The sequence below is a fragment of the Eptesicus fuscus genome, chromosome 9 (genome assembly GCF_027574615.1).
Source record: "Eptesicus fuscus isolate TK198812 chromosome 9, DD_ASM_mEF_20220401, whole genome shotgun sequence".
In the NCBI taxonomy this organism is placed as follows: domain Eukaryota; kingdom Metazoa; phylum Chordata; class Mammalia; order Chiroptera; family Vespertilionidae; genus Eptesicus; species Eptesicus fuscus.
In genome coordinates, this window is record NC_072481.1 from 6,108,481 (window position 1) to 6,130,389 (window position 21,909).

General features: G+C 46.8%; 2 protein-coding genes across 2 annotated transcripts in view; one reads left to right on the forward strand and one right to left on the reverse strand.

The window, feature by feature from the left end:
* MTOR (mechanistic target of rapamycin kinase) overlaps nucleotides 1-3,658 on the reverse strand; it is a 112,925-nt gene extending 109,267 nt beyond the window's left edge. The window contains exons 1-3 of the mRNA XM_008151774.3: nucleotides 3,561-3,658; nucleotides 1,144-1,322; nucleotides 418-526 (exon numbers count right to left, since the gene is read on the reverse strand). Coding sequence (XP_008149996.1) covers nucleotides 418-526; nucleotides 1,144-1,308 — 274 coding nt within the window. The 5' untranslated portion in view covers nucleotides 1,309-1,322; nucleotides 3,561-3,658. The remainder of the gene's footprint in view (nucleotides 1-417; nucleotides 527-1,143; nucleotides 1,323-3,560) is intronic.
* A 5,900-nt stretch (nucleotides 3,659-9,558) lies between these two features.
* On the forward strand, nucleotides 9,559-21,413 carry UBIAD1 (UbiA prenyltransferase domain containing 1). Its single transcript, XM_008151776.3, has 2 exons — nucleotides 9,559-10,433; nucleotides 18,925-21,413. Exons 1-2 carry the CDS (start codon nucleotides 9,905-9,907, stop codon nucleotides 19,410-19,412), a joined length of 1,017 nt encoding a protein of 338 aa, XP_008149998.1. The 5' UTR covers nucleotides 9,559-9,904; the 3' UTR covers nucleotides 19,413-21,413.
* Nucleotides 21,414-21,909: the final 496 nt, after the last annotated feature.

The window sequence follows — 21,909 nt, forward strand, 5'->3', positions numbered from 1 at the left end:
TAAATCGCAGGCTGGATGACCGCCTCTGGGAGTTGAAAATTACCTGCCTTTTGTTCACTGTCCCAACTCTACTTCTGCATTCATGAGCCCTACAGCAGATATACTCCACAGAGAAATTAGAACCTGCAAACAGCTACGTGGGGTGGTGGAACGAAAGCTGGCTTCTAGTCTCAGCTCTGGCACACTGTCTGGCCCAGAAAAGTTGCTTAATGGTTCTGAGACTCCATATCTGAAAATACCTGCTTTGCCCACGTGTCAGGACTGTTGCTAGAATTAAATAAGAACACGGAAAGCCATGAGCTCCTTAAAATTCAATAAACCAATATGAACTAAGCATCTAATAAGCAGCAGATACAGGGTGCAGTGGACACAAATATCGTTCCCAGTCGATATTGTCACCAGAGACTCTGTCCTTACCTATGGCCAAGATGCCACCTTTCCTCTCATTGGCATCTGAGCTGGAAACCAGTTCAAAAATGTGATGGTTCAGCTGATCATAGAAGCGAGTAGACTCCTCTTGACTCATCTGCAAAGGAAGATGTACTGAGAACAATTTCTGATGTCTCCCTGTGATGGTGACGGTGTTGTTGACATGGTTTCCAAAAAATAGGACCGGAGAGGTATCAGCAGGTACGGTTTAAACCGAACACAACAAAGCAACTGCCCATTTCTATAAACCACAGAGCAATTGAACTCGCAATTCATCTATTTATTTAACAAATACTATTGAGTACGCTCCGAGGGTCCTGTCCTTCGTTCTACCTAGTACCAGGGTGTAAGAACCAACAAGACAATATTCCTGACCTCCAGCGTGGTCTCTATTTTAAAACCCCCAAGCTCTTCCCACCCACCCCAACCAATGTTATCAGGCAAAAAGACTCAAAGGTCTGGAATGCAGTGTGAAAAAGAAAAAAAAAATTAAAAAACAGCTGACTCTAAGCTGATTCCTAAAGTGTCCCAACACAGAGAGGCCACAGAAATGTGTAACCGCTGCAAAGGAACCCACATATTTTAGGGACGTGAGAAACTGGGTGCCTTTCTGAAACAGAACCTTTCTTAGCTGTCAAATGAAACCTAAACCAGAGATGGTGCACTTAGCCCCAACATCCATAACGAATGGCCCCACATCCCAGAAGCCCCGACCTCTCGAAGCTCCATGGTGACATAGTGCTGGAGCTCCTTGGCAGCCTTGGCCCTGGTCTCCTCGCTCCGGCTCTTCAGGCCACTGGCAAACTGCTGCAGGATGCTCACATTGCTAGAGGCCACGGCGGCTGCGGTGGCGGCGGCGGCGGGTCCGGTTCCAAGCATCTTGCCCTGAGATTCTGTGGAGAAAAGCTTCCTTTAATATTCTGGATAACAAACTACGGCGATAAATTTATTTATGGCTCAGTTCCTCAACACAGATCTCCGCCCTGTCCACGTCAGGTAGGGAGACCTCGCTGAGGAATGTGTAGAAAGCCTCTATTTATTCAATAACGACTCATGTTTAGAAGAGGCAGCATAGTAAGAGAGTCAAATTGTGGGCTGTGGAGCCAGACTACCTGAGTTTGAATCCAACCCCAAATTACATACCTTGAGAAAATACTTAAAATGTCTATTTCCTCAACTGCAACTGGGCAATAATAGAACCTAACTCATAGGGTTGATGTGAGGATTAAGTAAGTTAATACATGTTAAAAAGTGCTGGGCACACCGCAAGTTCCTAAAATTGTTAGCTATTATTATCATTATTACTACTATGTACATGGCATAGTGCCAAGAACTAAAAGTGGGGAGGTAAGAGAGAATAAATCATACCTACAACTACCTCTTTCCTCAAAGAGTTCAATTTAAAGAGAGTAATTATTCTATAGCAACATTGTCCAACAGAAATAAAATACAAACCACAAATTTTAAATTTCCTAGTCGCCATGTAAAAAAAAAAGTAAAAAGAAATGGGTGAAATTAACTTTATTTAATACAATATATCCAAAATATCATTTCAATGTTATTAATATAAAAAATGGATATATTTTCATTCTTTTTTTGTACCGAATTTCTAAAACCTAGAGTGCATTTTACACCTACAACAATCTCAGTTTGGACTAGTCACATTTCAAGCACTCTAAGCCACATGTGGCTGGTGGCGCTGCACTGGACAGTGCAGTTCTATAGAATACTAATACTCGAAATGATCCCGAATTCCTGAATTAGGTACTGTCTCTTCTCTCAATGAGCTTACAACCTAGGGGTAAATTCAAATAATCAGGCAACCGCAATGAAGTAGCCATAATAGGGCTCAGCCAACATATATATATCTATATATCTTCATATACATTATATATTACATATATCTACATATATGTCATATGCATTATAAATATTATATGTATTATATATACACTGAGTGGCCATATTATGATCTCTGAATGCATAATAATCTGGCCACTCAGTGTATATCCTATATAATAAAAAGCTAATATGCAAATTGTCCCCTCGACTAGGAGTTCGACCAGCACGCAGGCCGACCAACCGCCCATGTCCCCTCCTCCTGGCCAGGCTGGCCAGACCCTACCCATGCACAAATTCATGCACTGGGCCTCTAAAATATATATATATAAATACACACACACACACACACACACACACACACACACACACACTGAGTGGCCAGATTATTATGCGTTCAGAGATCATAATAATCTGGCCACTCAGTGTATAGTTACATGTATATCTACATAAACACATATCTCCTAGGTATGTCCAGATTATATTAGAAAACCAATTTTTCAAAATTCTTATTTTGAAAGAATTTGTGATGCTGAGAAAAAAATAAATAAACAAGGAGTAATTGGTTTTGAAAGCTTTTAAATACTCCAGTGCAAAAGAAGTGTCATCCTTGAGGCGAGAGGAAACCCAGAAAACTTCTCCAGAGTGTGTGACCGCACCTGTGCGAGGCCAGCAAGAAATCTCCACTCTCAGGCAAGTGCCAGCCTACCTTTGTCAGTCTAAGGCCCACGGGCCATCTGTTCCACGCGAATTCCAATTAAAATACTGGAAGTCAGACACCCTAAGGATCCTGGCGGAGGCTGACAGGGAGAAGTGAAAGTTGGGTGGCTGGCACTAGGGACGGGAGTGGGGGAGGCAGCGAGGATGGAACCTGAGGATGGAACCGAGCTCGGACTCGGGGAGTGGGTCCTACAGAAGTCTCCAGGCTGGAGGGCAAGGGGCTGACACCGACGCCGGTCCTCTCCGAAGACAATGTGTAGGTGGTGACTGATCCGCACGGGGACGCACAGGCGTCCCGGCAGGACCGGGGCTGCGGGGCCGGCCTTCGCAGCGCCACAGACGCACGGCGGACTCTAAGGTTCGGGGGTCTCCCGGGGACCCGGGAGGAGGTGGGCGCTGCCTCACAGGGTGGAGGTCAAGGGCTCAGGCGGTGCTCAACTCCAGGGTGCCGTCTCTGAGGGTACCCCACGTCCCGGCGGGCGGCTTCCCCGTCCCCCCACCCCGGACCAGACTGGCCGTGGGTTTGGACATTCCGCCACCCTGGAGGGGTCGGTGCCAGGCTCCGGACTCACCGTGCGGCTTCGGCCGAGGCCTCAGCTGCCGCCAACAGCGCCGGTACCGCCGCCTCAGGCCCCCGGCCCTACCACCCGCCTTCCCCGCTGTCCTCTAAGCCGCGGGAGGGAGGGCAGGTTCCCAGCCCTAACGACCAATCGACAGGCGTAAGAAGACGATGGACTGAAACACTGACCAATAGTAATGAAGGAGAAGTGAAGCTTCGGGACCCGGCTTCTCTAGGGGGCGGGGATTGTTCAAATAGACAAACCACGCGGCCAGTGGCAGACGAAAGGAGGCTCGGGTCTACTCGGGAGAACCAATCGGTCGTGAGTTGACTTCAGTCACTTCCATGCACACATCCGGTCCATCGCTACTATAGTTCCCCCCTGCACTGGGGGTGCGGCCCTGTCTAAGTCCGCTGTCTGGGTACCCGGGATAGGACTGAGCGGTGGGAGGCGACCCCGCCCTGCTTAATTATGAAAGGAGCCGTGTGAGCCACAACTGGGGGAAAAGACGTAAAATTTTCGGGTTCATGGGACCGTGATTTCTCTTTTGTTAAATGTTAACATGTATTTGAAAAGTTTTTTACTTAGATTTACTACTTTTCCAAAAATTACCTAGTTCCCAAGATAATTCGCGAGAAACCATAGACAAATTTTAACTAAGTGAGCTTCTCCTAAATCAATAATGTCAACATAATTTAAAAAATAACTTTTCAGAAAGCAAAAATAGAGTTTGACTACATCTTAATTAAAAAAAACACAACTACGGTCTATTAGAATAAATATTGAATATTCCTAAATAATTCACAATCGGAGTCTGATTAAATAAAACATAACACATTTTTATTACAAATGTTGCCATTAATAATGGTAATGTAGATGAATATTTGTTAAGAAAGAGGGTTCACAATTTATTAAGAAATACAAATTACACGATATAAGTATAATATAACCATTGCTAGTAAAAACATTTATGTATTTCTTATGTGTCTATGTTACCATGGGCAACATGTACAACTAAGATGTAATGAAATTTGGGGAAGACATACTATTTTCTTTATACATTACCATCAATTACTTGTGTAATAAAAATATATGTTTTGTGAGGACATGGAAGTTTCCTGAAGTGTTAACCTGCCAAATTAAAGAGGTTTGGTAATATTCTGTGGCTAACAAAATACTCTGTCAGATTAAAAAATAAATAAATAATGATTACTGCTTTAAGCTTAAGATCTCTTCATTGCATTGATTTTTCTGTGAAATAATTGTTCCTCTTAATTTCACATTTCTCACTTGTGTTCAACATATCTATATTTAATCACTAAACATTTTTGAATATGTAATGTATTCACTGTTCAAATCTCAAAATAAATAAAATTGTATTTATCACCAAGTCTTGCTTCACCCCTGTCCCTTCACTTATTTTCTTAGTTTTTCTGTACCCCTAGAGTTTCTTTATGTAAATGTAAGCAAATATAAATATATATTTTTATTTTTCCATTTTGTTACAGTATATTACTGTTCTGTACTTTTAAAAAAAATGTAGTATATCTCAGAGATCTCTCTGTCTTCGTATATAGAAAGCTTCCTTTTCTTTAGTTGTTATAGCTGCATAGTATTCCATCACATTTATGTACCATCGTTTATTTTTCCAGGCCTCTGTTGATGGGCCTTTCTGTTGTTTACAAATTCTTGTTATTACTAATGATGCTACAGTAAATTCATATATGTATAATTTTATTCCCCGGCATTAGATCAAAATAGATACCCAGAAATGGGATTAGAGAGGGTCAACATATGTGTAGTTTGATGGGTATTATCAAATTTAACTCTGTGAAGGAGGTACCAATTTTCATTTCCACCAGCAATATGAGATTTTTGCCACCGTAAGACATGATAAGGCTGTTTTCTAATTAACAATCAAAGATGTTTTTATAGTAACAGTAACCAGTGCATTTGTAGGCCTCTTTTCCAAATTTACAAAGAGCTTTCTTATCCATTATGTTAAAATAATAACTAATATTTATTGAGCGTTTACAAAGTATCAGGCATTTTGGTGGCCATTATGTTTTTTAAAAATTGGTTTTTAGAGAGAGAGGAAGGGGTAGGGATAGAGAGAAACATCGATGTGAGAGAAACAGCATCAATCAGTTGCCTCCTGTATGTCCCCTACTGGGGATCGAGTCTGCAACCTGGGCATATGCCCTGACCAGGAATCAAACCAATTGCCTCTTGGTTTATGGGTTCATGCTCAACCACTGAGCCACAAGGACCAGGCTGGTGGGCAGTATAGAATAGAGGTTAAAAGCAGGGTAGAGTCAAACTAACTGAATCTGAAACTTAGCTCTAGCACTTACTATCTGAGCAAGTACTTAATGTCTATATACATATTCCCTTACTTAAAGAACTGGAAAGATTACAATGCACCCATTGACAACCAAGGGTTGGATGGTTGTTGGCACCAACAGTCAACAGGAATCCCCAATTAAGGATGTGGTGAAGAAGGAGCTTTTATTCAGTGCGAACAGCCCAACTGTGATACAGCATGGCCGTGGAACAGCTCAGTAGGTTTCATCTTCAGAGTTTCAGCTGCAGCCAGGGAAACAGTCTTCAGTGGAAAGTGTGCTTCCACAGCCAGATGGGAGCTAACTCATACAGACAGAAGTCCCTGCCTCTGGTCCCTGATTGGTCTGTCCTCATGCAAATGAAGATTCCAAACCCTCAAAGTTTGGTTGGGCCAAAAGGCACTGTCCTGATTGGTCAGAATGAATAAGTTCTGATTCATCAGTGAAGATGTTGATGGGGGATATAGCTGCACAGCTAGGATTGGCTCAAGTGACGGGAGCATATTGCAGGCAGGCAGTTCAGTGCTGGAGGCAGCTAGCCTAATGCAGGCTTCTCCCCAAAGTGCAGTTTGCATAAGATGCCCCAGTTTAGAAATGGCTGTTAGAGGGTGTGTGTGTGTGTGTGTGTGTGTGTGTGTGTGTGTGTGTGTGTTTAAGGAAATTTGAGCCCAATTGGCCACCAAAAGCCCTTCGTAGTAGGTATCTTTTTTCTTAGTGTCCACACTGCCTTGGTAGGCACTGTTGTAGGGGTTAAATGCTACTGCATGTAAAGTACCTAAAACAGTACATGAGAGTCAACAAATGCTGTTACTGTTCTTTCTGAACATTTCCTACAAGGCAGGCTGTATTGTCCCCACTTTATGCTTTATCCATGAGTAAAATGACATATAGAAGGATTGGGTCACAGAATTGGTAAGGGAGGAGTTAAAAAATATCTGCTTCTTCCCAGTGTCCCATTTGGCTGTATAGGTTACTTGGGTTTGCAAGTACTAGTATGTGCTGGGTGCTGAAGTTGCAAGTTAACAACCAGCTAGCTGGTAAGGGAGGGACCATGTATGTCTATACAGGGCTGGCTTTGTGGCTGTTGTGACCTGTGAGGTTATAATGCTCTGTCTTGAAATGCTTAATGATTTTTAAGAAGGGGCCACACATTTTTATTTTGCACTGGGTACCAAAATTATGTAGTCAGTCCTGTGTACATGTGTACATATATGTTATATTTTAGTATAACTTTCATTGATATAAAGGATGTATAGCATACAACTTATACATAATAAAATACACTATACTTTAAAAATTTTTTTTAATTGGTTTTAGAGAGAGAGGAAGGAAGAGGGAGAGATAGAAATATCGATTGGCTGCCTCCTGCAGGCCCCCTACTGGGGATTGAGCCTGCAACCCAGGCATGAGCCTTGACTGGGAATCAAACTGGCAACCTCTTGGTCTATGGGAGGTTGGACCAACTGAGCCACACCAACTGAGCCACACCGACTGAGCCACAATACTTCTTATTGTAAATTCCATATAGCCAATTGATTCTAACAGGATTCACACACACACACACACACACACACACACAACACACACACACAAATATCTCGTGTAGCCTCCCTATGGTTGCAGTTGACCAATGAGTATAGTTCCAACATGAATGCTGGTTGATATTTTCTTTTATGTTAGTGAGTAAGGGGAAAGTGAGACAATCAAGAGATACCTTGAAATTTCACTAGTTTGTCAATGACATGAAGACTTCTTTGCTGAACTGGATAATAACTTGCCAATATTGGAAGAATATTTCCTCATATTTTGCTGCTATTCAAAATGTAAGGGCTATAGAGTTGACACTTTTAAGTTTAATCTGCATGATAAACTTTTTTTTTTCAGTTATTGTAGTCTAGATGAACAAAACGATTATCAGGCATTTGCGGGTTTGCATGGCATAAATATTCCCACTATGGCAGATTCCAAACTGCCAATGAATGTCACTGAATGGAAAGCTGGGAAGAGATGTAAACGAGCAGTAGCATCTGGTTATGTAGTATTTCCACAGTGCAGAGACAACAAATGTGAACAGCCCAGCCGGTGTTGCTCAGTGGCTGAGCATGGACCCATGAGCCAAGAGGTCACTGGTTCAATTTCAGGTCAGGGCTCATGCCCAGGTTTTGGGTTTGATTCTCAGTAGGGGATGTACAGGAGACAGCCGATCCATGATGTTTCTCTCTCATGGATGTTTCTATATCTCTATCCCGCTCCCTTCCTCTCTCTCTCTAAAATCAATAAAAACAGTAAACAAACAAAAACAAATGTGAATAACCTAAAGAGCATAAATGGTAAAATGTAGTAATGAGGAAGTAATGAGCTTAGAGTATTTGTTACTTTTATTTTAATACTAGGGGCCCAGTGCACGAATTCGTGCACCTTGAAAGGAACTATGGGCTGTGAGGCTGCGGTGGGCTCAGGGGCAGCTCTCGGCCCATCCTCCGTGCCCCGGCCTGGCCCCTCCCGCCATGGCCCCCGGTCCCCTGTCTGCCAGCAGCCCTGCTCCCACTACTGCCACTCCCATGTGCTGACAGCGCCGATCCTGCTCATGATGCAGAGCGATTGGGGCCAGCAATAGGTGCGAGCAAGGCCGGTGCTGTCAGCGGGTGCAAGTGCCAGGCAGGACTGCAGTGCACAGGAGCAAAGAATTTTCAGTAACCGCCAGAGGCTTGCCCCATGACAGCAACCGGCGCCCCATCTTGGTCTGGTGTCCCCGCTCACCTGCTCCACCATCCCATCTGCTGCCAACGCCCACCATGTTCCGTATGCGCCCCCTGGTGGTCAGCACACGTCATAGCAACCTGTTGTTCGGTTGTTCAGTTGTTCTGCTGTTCCGTCTATTTGCATATTAGGGTAATATATATATATATATATATATATATATATATATACATATACACACATACACACACACATATATATATACATATATATACATACATATATATACACATACATAAACATATATATATAATTTACTTAACTGTAAGTTTGTGTAGTTTAATCTTTAATAATGGCTGTGCTTGGTGACTGGCTCACAAAACTCGTAAAAATTTAACAACCAATTCTCCCCAGTCAGAAGGAGCTCCCGAAGCTCCCAGAAGGTGGGCAATGAGGGCCGGCAATGAAGACACGGAGCCGGCCACCTAGTAGGGTGGGAAGGGCAGTTATTTGTGTGTTATGAACAGGCAGGGCAGTTTATGGCGCTGGAAGTTGCACAATAGAAAGTGAGAGTTTTTGCTGTCGTGATTATTATTAGAGCTAATAATCTCTTAGACATCATTCCATTTCAGAGCTTCAAATTTCTCATTTGAAAAAAACGGGGATAATTATACTTTTCTTATCTCCTCAGTATGCTCCCTGATTTTAGTTGGTTTTGTTAATTGCTGCGTACAACAGTGCGCATACTGCATGAGAACAATGAATGCGTTCTATTTCGGTGCAGGAAAGCTCTTGGTAAGTCGAAAAGCCACATGCATTTGTGGTGGATCGTGTGGTGCTAAGCGAGGCTGCATCCAGCGAGTCTGGGAGCAGCTGCGGGGCGCATACCTGGGAGAGAAGGCAGCCCCGCCGCGCCCCGCCCCGCCGCGCCCCGCCCCGCCCAGGCCTCTCCGGGCCCGGCCCGCCAGTGCCCGGGGCCCCTGTTTCCCGGCCGGCCTCCAGAGGCGGGCGCACAAGATGGCGGCCCCGGTAGCTCCGGGGAGGTGGTCGCCTCTCGGCTTTGGGCTCTAGCGCCGAGCCGGGTCCGGAGGCAGGTTTCACGTAGGTGACTGGAAGGCCGAGCGGTGCTACTGGGCTCGTGGGGTGCCAGGCCCGCTCGCTCCTGCCCCGGGGCCCCGCTGCCTCCCCAGCCCTGCCCCGGGGCGGAACCGAAGGAAGGTCAGGGCTGGTCGCCCCACCCCTCCCGCTCCCACCGCAGTCGCGGTTCTGTGGGTGGCTCACTATCAACGTTTGACTTCAGCCACGTGCACCTCCATGGCGGCCCCGCAGGTCCCGGGGGAGAAGATTAGCATCCAGGCGGGAGAGACAGCCCAGGCCGGGGACAGGGACCTGCTGGGGAACGACGGTCCCGAGTGGGACAAGCCCGTCCCGCGCTCCTGGAGGCAGAAGTGCGCCTCCTATGTGCTGGCCCTGCGCCCCTGGAGCTTCAGCGCCTCGCTCACCCCGGTGGCCCTGGGCAGTGCCCTGGCCTACAGATCCCAGGGCGTCCTGGACCCCAGGCTGTTGGTGGGCTGTGCCGTGGCGGTCCTGGCTGTGCATGGGGCTGGCAACTTGGTCAACACGTACTATGACTTTTCCAAGGGCATTGACCACAAAAAGAGTGATGACCGGACCCTGGTGGACCGGATCTTGGAGCCCCAGGATGTTGTCCGGTTTGGAGTCTTCCTCTACACTCTGGGCTGCGTCTGTGCCGCTTGCCTCTACTACCTGTCCCCTCTGAAACTGGAGCACTTGGCTCTCATCTACTTTGGAGGCCTGTCTGGCTCCTTTCTCTACACAGGAGGTAAGGACTGGCCTGATCCCTGTGCTGGAGGTCTTAGTTGCATGTACTAGAAACTGCTTGCTTTGTGTGGGAGTATCAAAAAAGTGCTATCAAAAGTTCTTTTCTCAGTCTACTTATGTGAAATCTATAGTCTGTGGGTTATGTGGGTTATTTTGAAAACGAGTGGGTTGAGAAGATCCTGGCTTGGCTTATGGATGTTAGAAATTATATATATATACTCATATATATATATATATATATATATGAGTCATTTCCATATATATGGAAACTTTTTGTATCTAATTTCTTTTTGTTGGCCATATCTTATAATGCCACAGTTTCAAATCTTAGTGGAATTAACTTTGAAGAGCTCACAATTGTACAGCTGATTAAGGTGGTGATGGCCAGGTGGCTAAGCTCTGTTTATTGAACATTTATTATGTGCCAGCACTGTTCCCTGTGAACACAGCAGTCACAGATCCCTGCTCTTGTGAAAGTTATTTTATATGTGATGAGGAGAGACAGAAAGCAAAAATAGTAAATTGTAGTTAGGTTGACCAATGTCCTGGTTTGCTCAGGACTGAGACGGTTCCCAGGATGTGGGACTCTGGGTGCTGAAACCAGGAAAGTTCCTGGTAGGTTAGGATGAGTTGGTACCCTGATTACAGTATATGAAAAGATGATTTGTGCTATGGAGAGAAATAGTAAGTAGAGCCAGGAAGGGGGACACAGCGGACTATTTTAAGTAGTTTGATCAGGGAAAACCTCATCAGAAAGGTAACATGTGGGCAAAAATTGAAGGAGGTGAGAAGTGAGGGCGTTGGCTGAGCAGCGTGTCCCAAATCTTGGAATGGCAATTGCCAAAGGCATTAAGGCAGGAATGTTCCTGAAAAGTTTGAGGAACAGCGTGGAGTCCAGGATGAGGGAGAGAGAAAGTGAAAAGAAGTGAAGTAGAAGAAGTATGTTTGGGGAGGTCAGGGAGGCACAAAGATTATGTAGGCCTTAATGTTTTAAAAGAATCACTCTGGCTAAAGTATTGAGAATGGATAAAGGGGAGTGAGCAAGGGTACAAGCAGGGAAATGGAGGAGAAGGGAGCTGTTGAGTAACCCAGGCAAGAGATGTTTGGTGGCTTGGGTCAGGTTGGTAGTGGAGAGGGAAGAAGTAGTCAGGCAGGGTGTGCTGATAGATGGGATGTGAGGCAGGAGAGAAAGAAGAATTAAGCATAACGCAGAGGTTTTGGCCTGAGAAACTTGAATAATGGAGTTGATTTCAAGTGAGATAGAGAAAGCTGAAGGTAGGTTTTGGGAGAGATAATTGACAGAGCATCTTAATGTAGTAGATCTCCAAGTGGAGATGTCAAGTGGATATAAGAGTGAGTTCAGGGAGAGGTCTGAGCTGGAGATAAAGATATTTGGGGACCATTGGCACATAAAGTTGAACGACCGGGTGAGACCAGCAGAGGAGGGAGTGTTGATAGAGATGTGAAGGGGACCAGGACAGCCCTGGGGCACTCTGAGGTTAAGAGGTGGGGAGAAGCCCTCGCCGGCTTGGCTCAGTGGATGGAGCGTTGGCCTGCGGACTGAAGGGTCGAGGGTTTGATTCCAGTCAAGGGCATGCCTGGGTTGCGGGCTCGATCCCAGTGGGGGGCGTGCAGGAGGCAGCTGATCAATGATTCTTTCTCATCATTGATATTTCTCTCTCTCTCCCTCTGCCTTCCTCTCTGAAATCAACAAAAATATATTTAAAAAAAAAAAAAGAGGTGGGGAGAAGAGAAGGAACAGGTAAAGGGAACTGTGATGGAGCACCTGGAGGAGAAAGAAGAAGACCAAGAGACTGGTGTCCTGGCAGCCACTTGTAGGAAGTTCAGTAAAGGGAATCGTGGATGCTGTAACAGAATGTGTAAGGGGGTAGGAGGGAAAAGGCCCTCTCTTTGAAGGTGACACTTAAACTAAGACTTGAAGGATAAGGAGCCATCCTCGGGCAGAACTGGGGTCTGATTCAGGTGCCGAATCCTTCAAGACTGAAAGAACAGCAAATGCTAATGCACTGGAGGGGGAGAGAGCTCGACATCTAGGATCTACTGAAAGGCCAATGTGTTCGAGAGGGAGAATGGAGATGTAGTTGGAGAGGTAGGTGGGGACTGGATCATGCTGGTCTAGGGCCTCAGTCTTCTGTGTGGGTTTCTCCTCATTCCCAGCGTGCAGGCTTAATCCTTAGGTCTCTTTCCTCTGTCTCCAGTTACTCCTTTTGTGATTTTAGCCAGTCTCATGGCTTGAGATGCTATCTGTTAAACTGGTGACTCAAATTTATACCTCTGGCCCAGATCTCTCCGCTAAACTCCAGACTCTTAGCTTCTTACTCGGTAACTTCTCTTAGAGGTCTCCAGGCATCTCCAGCTAAGCATGCCTAAAATCAAATTCCTGATCTTCTCCCCAAAGAAACCTGCTCTTCCACAGCTTTCCCCCGCTTACTCAATGGCAACTTCTTCCTTTTAGTTCTTCACAGGCATCATCCCAACTCGTGTCTCTCATCTTGCATCAGTCCATCAGCAAAGCCTGTTGACTCTACTTTAAAAATGTGTTTGGGATCTGACCTTTGTCACGACCTTTCACCACTGCCACTCTTATCTCCCTTGAGTATTTTGGCAGGTTCTTTACTGGTTTCTGTGCACCCACTCTTGTCCCTGTCAGAGTGTTCTCAAGCCAGCAGCCAGAGTAATCCTGTTAGAACAGGCAGTTACATCAGTCCTCTGCTCAAAATTCTCCAATGGCTTCCATCTTTTTTTTTTTTTTTTTTTATATATATGTTTTTATTTCAGAGAAGAAGGGGGACAGAGAGAGAGATAGAAACATCAATGATGAGAGAGAATAATTGATCGGCTGCCTCCTGCACGCCCCCTCCTGGGGATTGAGCCTGAAACCTGGGCATGTGCCCTGACCACATGCCTTGACTGTGAATCGAACCATGACCTCCTGGTTCATAGGTCAGCAGTCAACCACTGTTCCACACCCGTTCGGGCAGTGGCTCCCATCATGTTCAGAGTAAAGGCCGATCTTGACAATGATCCCATGGCCATTATCTTCCCATCTTCTCCAATCTTCTCACTCTGATCTGTCCTCCTTCTTTCCTCTTCCTCACATGCTCCAGCACTCTGCCCTCCTGGCTGTTTCTGAGACACACCAGGAATGCTCCTGCCTCACAGATCCTTTGAAGATTCCGTTTCCTGGATTTAGAATGCTTCCCCCCCCGCCCCCCTTCTATCTGTATGATTCCATTTCTAACCTTCTCTCCCCATTTGTCAGTTGTTTAGTGAGGCCTTGCTTTCTACCCTACTTAACGTTACAAAACAATGCTTTTTGCAGCAGCTGAGAAAAAAATAAAATTACACACAAACATACAATACACCCTGTGTCCCATCCCCCCAAACCTGCCCTATTGCTCTTCTCTCCTTTTTCATCACAGCACATACTACCTTTTAACATGAGTAAGTACTTTGTTAGTTATCTTCCCTCTGAGACTGTAAACTCCCTGGGGTTAGGGATTTTAGTCTCTGAACCCTTGGTGCCCAGAACTGTGTCTGGCATGTAGTCAGTACTTCGTATTCATTGAATGAACAAATGGGGAGATAATAAAATATATTGAGCAGAGTAATAACATAATCTGATTTTATGGTTTTTTAAACACTGTCAATTACATAGCAATAAAAGTCATACTGTGAAGTGCACAGATTTTAAGTGTTACAGTTTGATGAATTTTGACAGATGCATATGGCTGTATAACCCAAACCCAATTGTGATACAGAACATTTCCATCACCCTCAAAAGTTTCCTGGTGCTTCCTCCCCATCAACCCCCCTCTCCCCATCCCTATCCAGAGGCAACCAGCGTTCTGATTTCTTTTACGCAGATTTGTTTTGCCTGGTCTAGAACCTCACCGAAATGGAGTCATCCCTTACGAGTCCTTGTGCCTGGCTTCTTGTGCTCAGCATGAGAGTTTGGAGATTTGCCAGGTTGTGATGTACATTAGCAGTTCCTTTGCATTGCTGAGTCGTGTTCACCGGATGGACATACTGCAATTTGTTTATCCATTTTCCTGGTCATCAACCTTGGACTTGTTTCCATGTTTTGGCTCTTATGCGTGAACATTCATGGTCAAGTGTTTGTGGGTATTTGTTTTCACTTTTCTTGGGTAAATGCCTAGGAAGGGAGTTGTTGAGTCATAGGGTAGGTGATGTTTATGAGAAGTTGCCAGTGTTTTCTGAAGTGGCTGTCCTGTCCTTTCCCACAATATGCAAGAGTTTCAGTTGCTCCACATTCTTGTCAACATTTTGATTCATGTTTTAACAAATTCATTCCAGCCGCTATGTGGAGATCGGGCCCAAGAGTTCACTGTGGAAAACGGCGTTGGGGGGTGGGGTGGGCGTGCCTTAAAGGAAACTCCCAGGTGGGCCACATCTCTGGAGCAGGGGTGCCACCTGTTGGACACTTAGGACATTGGGCTTTCTCCTAAGGGCACTGGCATTTTCTTGGGTCAGCTATCCTGTAGGAGGTTCTAGACTTTTTCACCCCTAAAGTGGGTTTGCGGTTGGTTCTGGGGTAAGGCCTGTTGAAGGTGGGAGCTTATGCTTGGAGGCACAGGTTTCTGTTCAACTTGCTCACATCATTGTTTTGCTCGGTGATCTCAGGAGGTGTTCTTGGGTAATCTTGGGTAAGCCAGAGGTCAGGGCTTTAGAGCTGTGTGTTTTCTTTCAGAGTCAGAGCCCTTCACTCTGCTTGAAGAGCTGAGAACATCAGCCACAGGAAAGCAGGCAGCTGCTGGAGAAGCCAGACCTGCTGGGAGTATTCCTGCCCGCATGTTCCTTGGGCAGGGGTACTGCAGTCCCCCCTTATCTGCGCTTTCACTTTCTGTAGTTTCAGTTTGCTGTGGTCCAAAAATATTATGTGGAAAATTCCAGAAATAACCAATTCATGTTTTAAATTGGGTAGTGTGATGCAATCTTGTGCTGTCTGCTTTGTCCCACCCTGGAAGTGACTCATCCCTTTGTCCAGCATATCCCGCTGTATGCGCTCCCTGCGCATTAGCCATGTTTAGTAGCTGCCTTGCTTATCACATTGACTGTAGAGATAGCGCAGTGCTTGTGTTCAAGTGACCTTTATTTCACATCACAAGAGTAGTGATGCTGGCAATTGGGATATGCCAAAGAGAAGCCATAAAGTGTTGCCTTGAAGTGGAAAGTATGTGCAGAATGCATATGAAACAAACATAGTATATACAGTATACGGTTCAATACTATCTGTGGTTTCAGGCATCCACTTGGGGTCTTGGATGAGGATAAGGGGATTACTGTAGTCCTCTAAATATGTGAGAGATTGCAGGAGACATCGATTTACTAATTTAGAACTGGAGCTGATGTTCTGCTTGAGAGAACTTCCTCCTGGAGGGCATGTCCTCAGACAACCAAGTTATTTATCAGAGCGCTGCTCGGGGAGTACAGATTTAGCTTGCTGTGTGTTGGTGGGTGTAAGGGGCCATGCCTGTGCTTCAGTCCTCTGGGGCCCTTCATTCTTAAGAACCAAGGGGGGTCGTTAGGTGACAGATGGAGATATTAGCTTGAATAATGTTGCAATATAAGTGTATCAGGTCAACACGTGTACACGTTAAACTTACTCAGTGTGATATGTTAATTATATCGCAAAAAGCTGGGGGAGGCGGGAGACAAAAATCAGAGAAGCCCAACGACTATGTGAAGGTGACCTTGGGCTGAATCTTGTTCTTTGGCTGCGTGGCTTCAGACCCTCTAGAGACCTTCAGTGTTCCTTGTCGTTTTCGGTGGTAAAGCAGTTTCCTGGTGCAGGCTGTGCCTTGGTAGCTTGGTTATGGGTGCGCAGAATCAGTAACCTGGCCCAGCGTGGCTGTGCTGTAGGCCCACACGGTCACAGAGCATTTGTTTGATAAATCACAGAGGTAGGAGAAGCAACTCCTCAGAGGAAGGGGCTCAGGACACAAGTTGTGGAGGTAAAGGGAGGGCCCTTGGAGCTTGGGAGTGAGGAAGGTGATGGCGACTCCGGTGGAGGTGAGGGAAAGGGGAAGGGGAGGGAGAGCGTGCTGGGTCCTTATCCTAAGATTTTTTTAAAATTATTTTTTAACAATCTTTTGTGTTTTTTTTAAATATATATTTTTATTGATTTCAGAGAGGAAGGGAGAGATAGAAACATCAATGATGAGAGGGAATCATTGATTGGCTGCCTCCTGCACGTTGGACCGAGCCCCCAACCCAGGCATGTGCCCTTGACCGGAATCGAACCTGGGACCCTTCGGTCTGCAGACCGACGCTCTATCCACTGAGCCAAACCAGCCAGGGCCTTATCCTAAGATGTTTAAGGGTGATCTTAGGGGAGGTTGCAGGGGAAGATCTCAATAGAATATCCAGCAGCTTTCCAGGTGTCCTTTCAGGGTTGGGGTCTGCACTGTTGATTGGTGGGTCCCAGGGCAGGGGGCATTACTCAGTGCAGCTGCTCTGAGGTCAGCCATGGGGTCTCTGGTCTGGTTTGGCTGCTTCTCTGGGCCTGGAGCTGAAATACAACTGAGGCCTAAATGCTATCTCCAGGGAGGAAAGGTCAGGGGTCCAAACCTCATGACCAGCCCTATGCTAGGGAGGAAAGGTCACCCTGCGGTGAGGCCCCCCTACAATTGTTCTTTGCTTGGCCCCTCGGGCTTTCCATCCTGGTGACCTGTTCCTGGCCCATCGTCCTGTTCTGCTCATGTCTGTCTAACTGCCCACCGCAGTTAGGTCTGGGGTTCCCCAAGCTTCTGTGGCAGTGTATGCGTGGGCCACCTCTCGCCCTTTCCGTGCAGCTTTACTCTGAGTGGGATGTCGGTCTGACCTCGGTCCCATATTCCAGGTGCTTGTTATTGTAGCTCTGTGTTCAGTTCAGCCTTGGGCCAAGTGCTGGGAACGAGCTGTGAACAAGCTAGACACCAGCCCTGCCCTCATGGAATTGAGTGTTTGTTGGGAAAGACAGAGATTAAATAAGGAGAAGCGTGATGAAGTTATGATAGTAGAAGTCAGGGTCATGGGACATGTTGCAAGGGGACGGAATGTGGTGTAGGGGTGAAGGAAGGGGTGAGGCATGGCCTTTATAGTCTTGAAGGGTGAGTAGGAGTTAGCCAGGCAAAGGGGGGAGGGTGGTTCTCAAGGCCTCAGGAACTGAAAGAGGTATGAGGGGAGGGGAGAGCTCTAGGTGAGCAGGAGAGAGCCAGGGTAGGCCAGAGGGGAGCCAGGAGAAAGGTCTGGCTTTTATCCTGAGGACAACGTGTTGATAAGGGTTTTTAGGTATATGTTGGCGGGGGGGAGGGGCGGGCATGGTCAGATGAATAGTTTTAAAGGATCACTCTGGCTGCAGAGTGGAGATTAGATTAGGAAAGGGGGGGGGGGGGGGAGGTTGTTATAAGAATGGAAGCCAAGGGGTCCATTTGGGGGTTGTTGCAGTATTCTATTTTTTTTTTAAATTTCTTTTTTTAAAAAATATATATTTTATTGGTTTTTATAGAGAGGAAGGGAGAGGAATAGAGAGTCAGAAACATCGATCAGCTGCCTCCTGCACACCTCCTACTGGGGATGTGCCCACAACCAAGGTATATGCCCTTGACCGGAATCGAACCTGGGACCCCCCCCCCACCCCCCACCCCCCACCCCCAGTCTGCAGACTGACGCTCTATCCACTGAGCCAAACCAGTTAGGGCTGTTGCAGTATTCTAGACATACAATGACCACTACTTGGATTTGGAGATGGGGTGAGGTGGGCTGGAGTGTGCCGCTGGGGTTGGAGAGAACTGGGCAGGTTTTACGGAAGTAGATTAGACAGGATTTGAAGTCGATTAGCAGTACAGGAGGAGGAGTTAAGGATGACTTAGTTTTAACTTAATGGGAACCAGAGAGAGGAAGCCGCTTTGTAACTTATCATCGTAGCTCTTTTACTCATTGTGTAGCTGAAGGTTTCTTTATTCGGAGTTTGGGAACCCTGCAGGTTCACTGAGATTCACTGGGGGGGAGAGGCGGGGGGAGTTTCAAAACCAGAAGATGCCTGCAGAGGTTGTAGAGGAAGGAGGCGGAAGAGTAAGAGACAGGGGCTGGCTATTCCGTGAGGGCCTGGCCCCGCGGTGTAACAGACAGAGGTGGTGTCTTGCAGGGGCTGGTAAAGGGTGAAAGAAGCCGAAAACTGGACTGTGAGACCTTTCAGATCCTCACGGCTCTTCCGTGGAGCTGTGTGTGGTGGGAACCCACGGCTCTTTGTTGCAGGATTTAGTTGGGGGCAGTAGGAAGGAGAGGTTGGGTGTGACTCTGAAACCTCACTGAGTGCTAAAAGATCAGTATTCTCTGTACCTCCGTGTCACTGGAGGGGAAGGAACTCTCCTCGGCTGAGAATTCGGTGTCCTGGCCAGAAGTGGCTGGTCTCTGACGGATGAACAGTCCTTGATCTCACACCAACTCTCTGGGTTTTCTGGCCATAGGGATTGGATTCAAGTACGTGGCCCTGGGAGACCTCGTCATCCTCATCACTTTTGGCCCGCTGGCCGTGATGTTCGCCTACGCCGTCCAGGTGGGGTCCCTGGCAGTCTTCCCACTGGTGTACGCCATCCCTCTCGCCCTCAGCACCGAGGCCATTCTCCATTCCAACAACACCAGGGACATGGAGTCTGACCGGGAGGCGGGCATCGTCACGCTCGCCATCCTCATCGGCCCCACCTTCTCGTACATGCTCTACAACACGCTGCTCTTCCTGCCCTACCTGATCTTCAGCATCCTGGCCACGCACTACAGCATCAGCCTGGCCCTCCCCCTGCTCACCATTCCCATGGCCTTTTCCCTCGAGAGGCAGTTCCGGAGCCAGACTTTCAACAAACTGCCCCAGAGGACCGCCAAACTCAACCTCCTGCTCGGGCTCTTCTACGTGTTTGGCATCATTCTGGCACCAGCGGGCAGTCTGCCCAAACTCTAAGGGGACCAGGAGCTCCTCCGTCCGCATGCGCCCTCTCTGAGACTGTGTTGAAAGCAGAGTTTCTCAGGAGAGAAGGTGATTTGACAGTGAGGAGCCTAAGGATGGCTTGTAAACTCCCGCCTTTTAAAAAATTATTAAGTTGTTAGAGATAATGTCTTATTCTGTTTTATGGGGAATCTTGAAATCACTGGTATCAGGAGGTGAACTGGCTGCATGGCCCTTGTTTTATTTATAATTTCCACTAGAGGGTGTTGTTAGGTCACTTTAAAGTAGACTAAAGGCCCTAAGACTTTGTGAAGGAGCCACCTAGCTTGGCCGCCCGTCCTAAAAGAGCCACGTGGTAATGACTGGTGTCAGGCCCCAGTGACACCAAGAGCACCTGTCTCATCCTCGGAGCATTGGGGCCCTGAAATACACAGCCTGAGAGAGCCCTCATTCACAGCCTCACGGCCTCCAGGCTATTTGCCTAAATTGTGATTCAGAGGCTTATCTGTTTTTTCACTTCTTGCCAGGGTTGAGGAAGAGTTGTCAGATCACCCTGTGGCAAGACACCCCAGTGAGGACTGGGAAGGGAAAACAGACCCACCCCTGGAGGAAGCTGAGAAAATCTCTGCTTCCGGATGGAAATGGGCAGGGCGGCCGTTTCCCTTTGTGGGAATGAGGGGGGGAGGAGGGAGGAATGGACGACTCTCAGCCCTTTCAGTTACTGTTAGGAGCCCTGAAATTGTAGAGGTTGTAGAGGCAACTGCTGGTCCTGCCCAATTGCCTTTCCTGTTGCTCCTTGACGCCCACCCTCCATTTCTATCAGGTTCCCATTTGTGTTTCTCCCAGCCTGGCATCCTGACTGTTTGGGCAGCAGCTCAGCAACTGAGTCCGGGACAGTTGCCACTTGCCACAGAGCCACAGGGCGAGCAGGCCAGGGACATCAGCTCCTCCATGAAGGAATAAGCCAATAGACCAGGGTGGGGAACATCCCGTCCTAAATTGTTTGGTCTGGCCCTGCCAAGGCATTAGGGATGAGTGAATTAAATGTTTGACCAAACATAGCGGGCTAATCTTTAAGTTGGTAGTTTTGTATGGCCCACGAATGATGTTAAAAATACCCAAATGGCCCTGGGCAGAAAGAAGGTTCCCACCTGACCCTGTTCAGACCGATGACAGGCCTGCAGGGAAGGAACTGCATCCTCCTCCTTGAAGACAGATGTGCATCCTCGACCCTGCCTCTCCCAGAGCCTTCGTTGCCTTGTGCAAAGATAGTTTGCACCCAGAATGGGGGAATTCCAACATGGATCAAGGTTGCTTTTCATTTCATTGCCTGGGAAGTATAATTTCTGGGCTAGACTTGCTCAGTTGCATTTGGTCTAAGACTGAAATAGACGGAGGTCATCATTGTTACATTTTTCTGTTGTGATGATGGCCATTCTGATAGCTATTTCAGAGGCTTGACCTGCAGAAAATGACATAGAATTAGTTCTTAGTCCTGAAAATCAGGCTAATTATATGATTTGGCTCCTTGAGTTGGAATTAGCTTACTTGGAAAAAACATCTGGAAATTGCAGAAGTTCCTCAAAGTTGAAGGTGGTTTGTGTAGAGATCCGGAACCCTAGAGCCCAGGAACTAGGGAAGCGGCCCTTCTCCCCAGCACCATCTTTGTGTCACGCCAGGCTTGTGGCGTTTTGGTGCTCACAGGGTCCTGCCTTCAGAGGCAAGCTCTTTGGGCCCCTCCTCAGAGCAGAGCGTTTTCTCAGGGCTCAGCCTGAGGCTGTAGGACCAAGACCTTCTGCGTCCGCAGACCAGACCCACCTTTGTAAGCGCTCCTGTTGGGGCGTCAGCCTCCACATTGTGTTCTGGTGCAGATTTCAATGCATATTTTTATATATAAATGTTTCTAAAAGGCCAAACTTGATGCCAGGTTTTATATGCAGGTCACCATAATTTATATTGTATCCCCAATTCAATGAAATTTTCTTTAGACTTGTTAATAAAATGAAATCAAAATTATGTTTCCAGTTTTTCTTTGCTTTCCTCCTACTTCTTGTCTTATTTATTTATTTTATTTTTATTTTTTTAAGGGGTGAGGGGAGGGGTGTCTCCCACTTTTATAGGTGCTTCATATATGTTAGTGAGACATTCCCCCCCCGTTTTTTTTAATATATATTTTATTTTTTTACAGAGAGGAAGAGAGAGGGATAGAGAGTTAGAAACATCGATGAGAGAGAAACATCGATCAGCTGCCTGTTGCACACCCCCTACTGGGGATGTGCCCGCAACCAAGGTACATGTCCTTGACCGGAATCGAACCTGGGACCCCTGAGTCCGCAGGCCGACGCTCTATCCACTGAGCCAAACCGGTTTCGGCTACTTCTTGTCTTATTGTCTGATTGTGAACTCTGGTTCATAAATCTCTGGAGACCAGCACAGGGGCATTGGGATATTCGGTGGGGGTGGGATGGGGTACACGATCTTTAGTGATGAGCTGGGGTAGGATTGGACCAGA

What these genes read in the sequence shown, in the direction of transcription:
- UBIAD1 (XM_008151776.3), top strand. Translation starts at nt 9,905, where the DNA reads ATGGCGGCCCCGCAGGTCCCGGGGGAGAAGATTAGCATCCAGGCGGGA. An exon ending in CTCCTTTCTCTACACAGGAG is followed by an intron (nt 10,434 to 18,924) that starts GTAAGGACTGGC and finishes TTCTGGCCATAG; the next exon opens with GGATTGGATTCAAGTACGTG.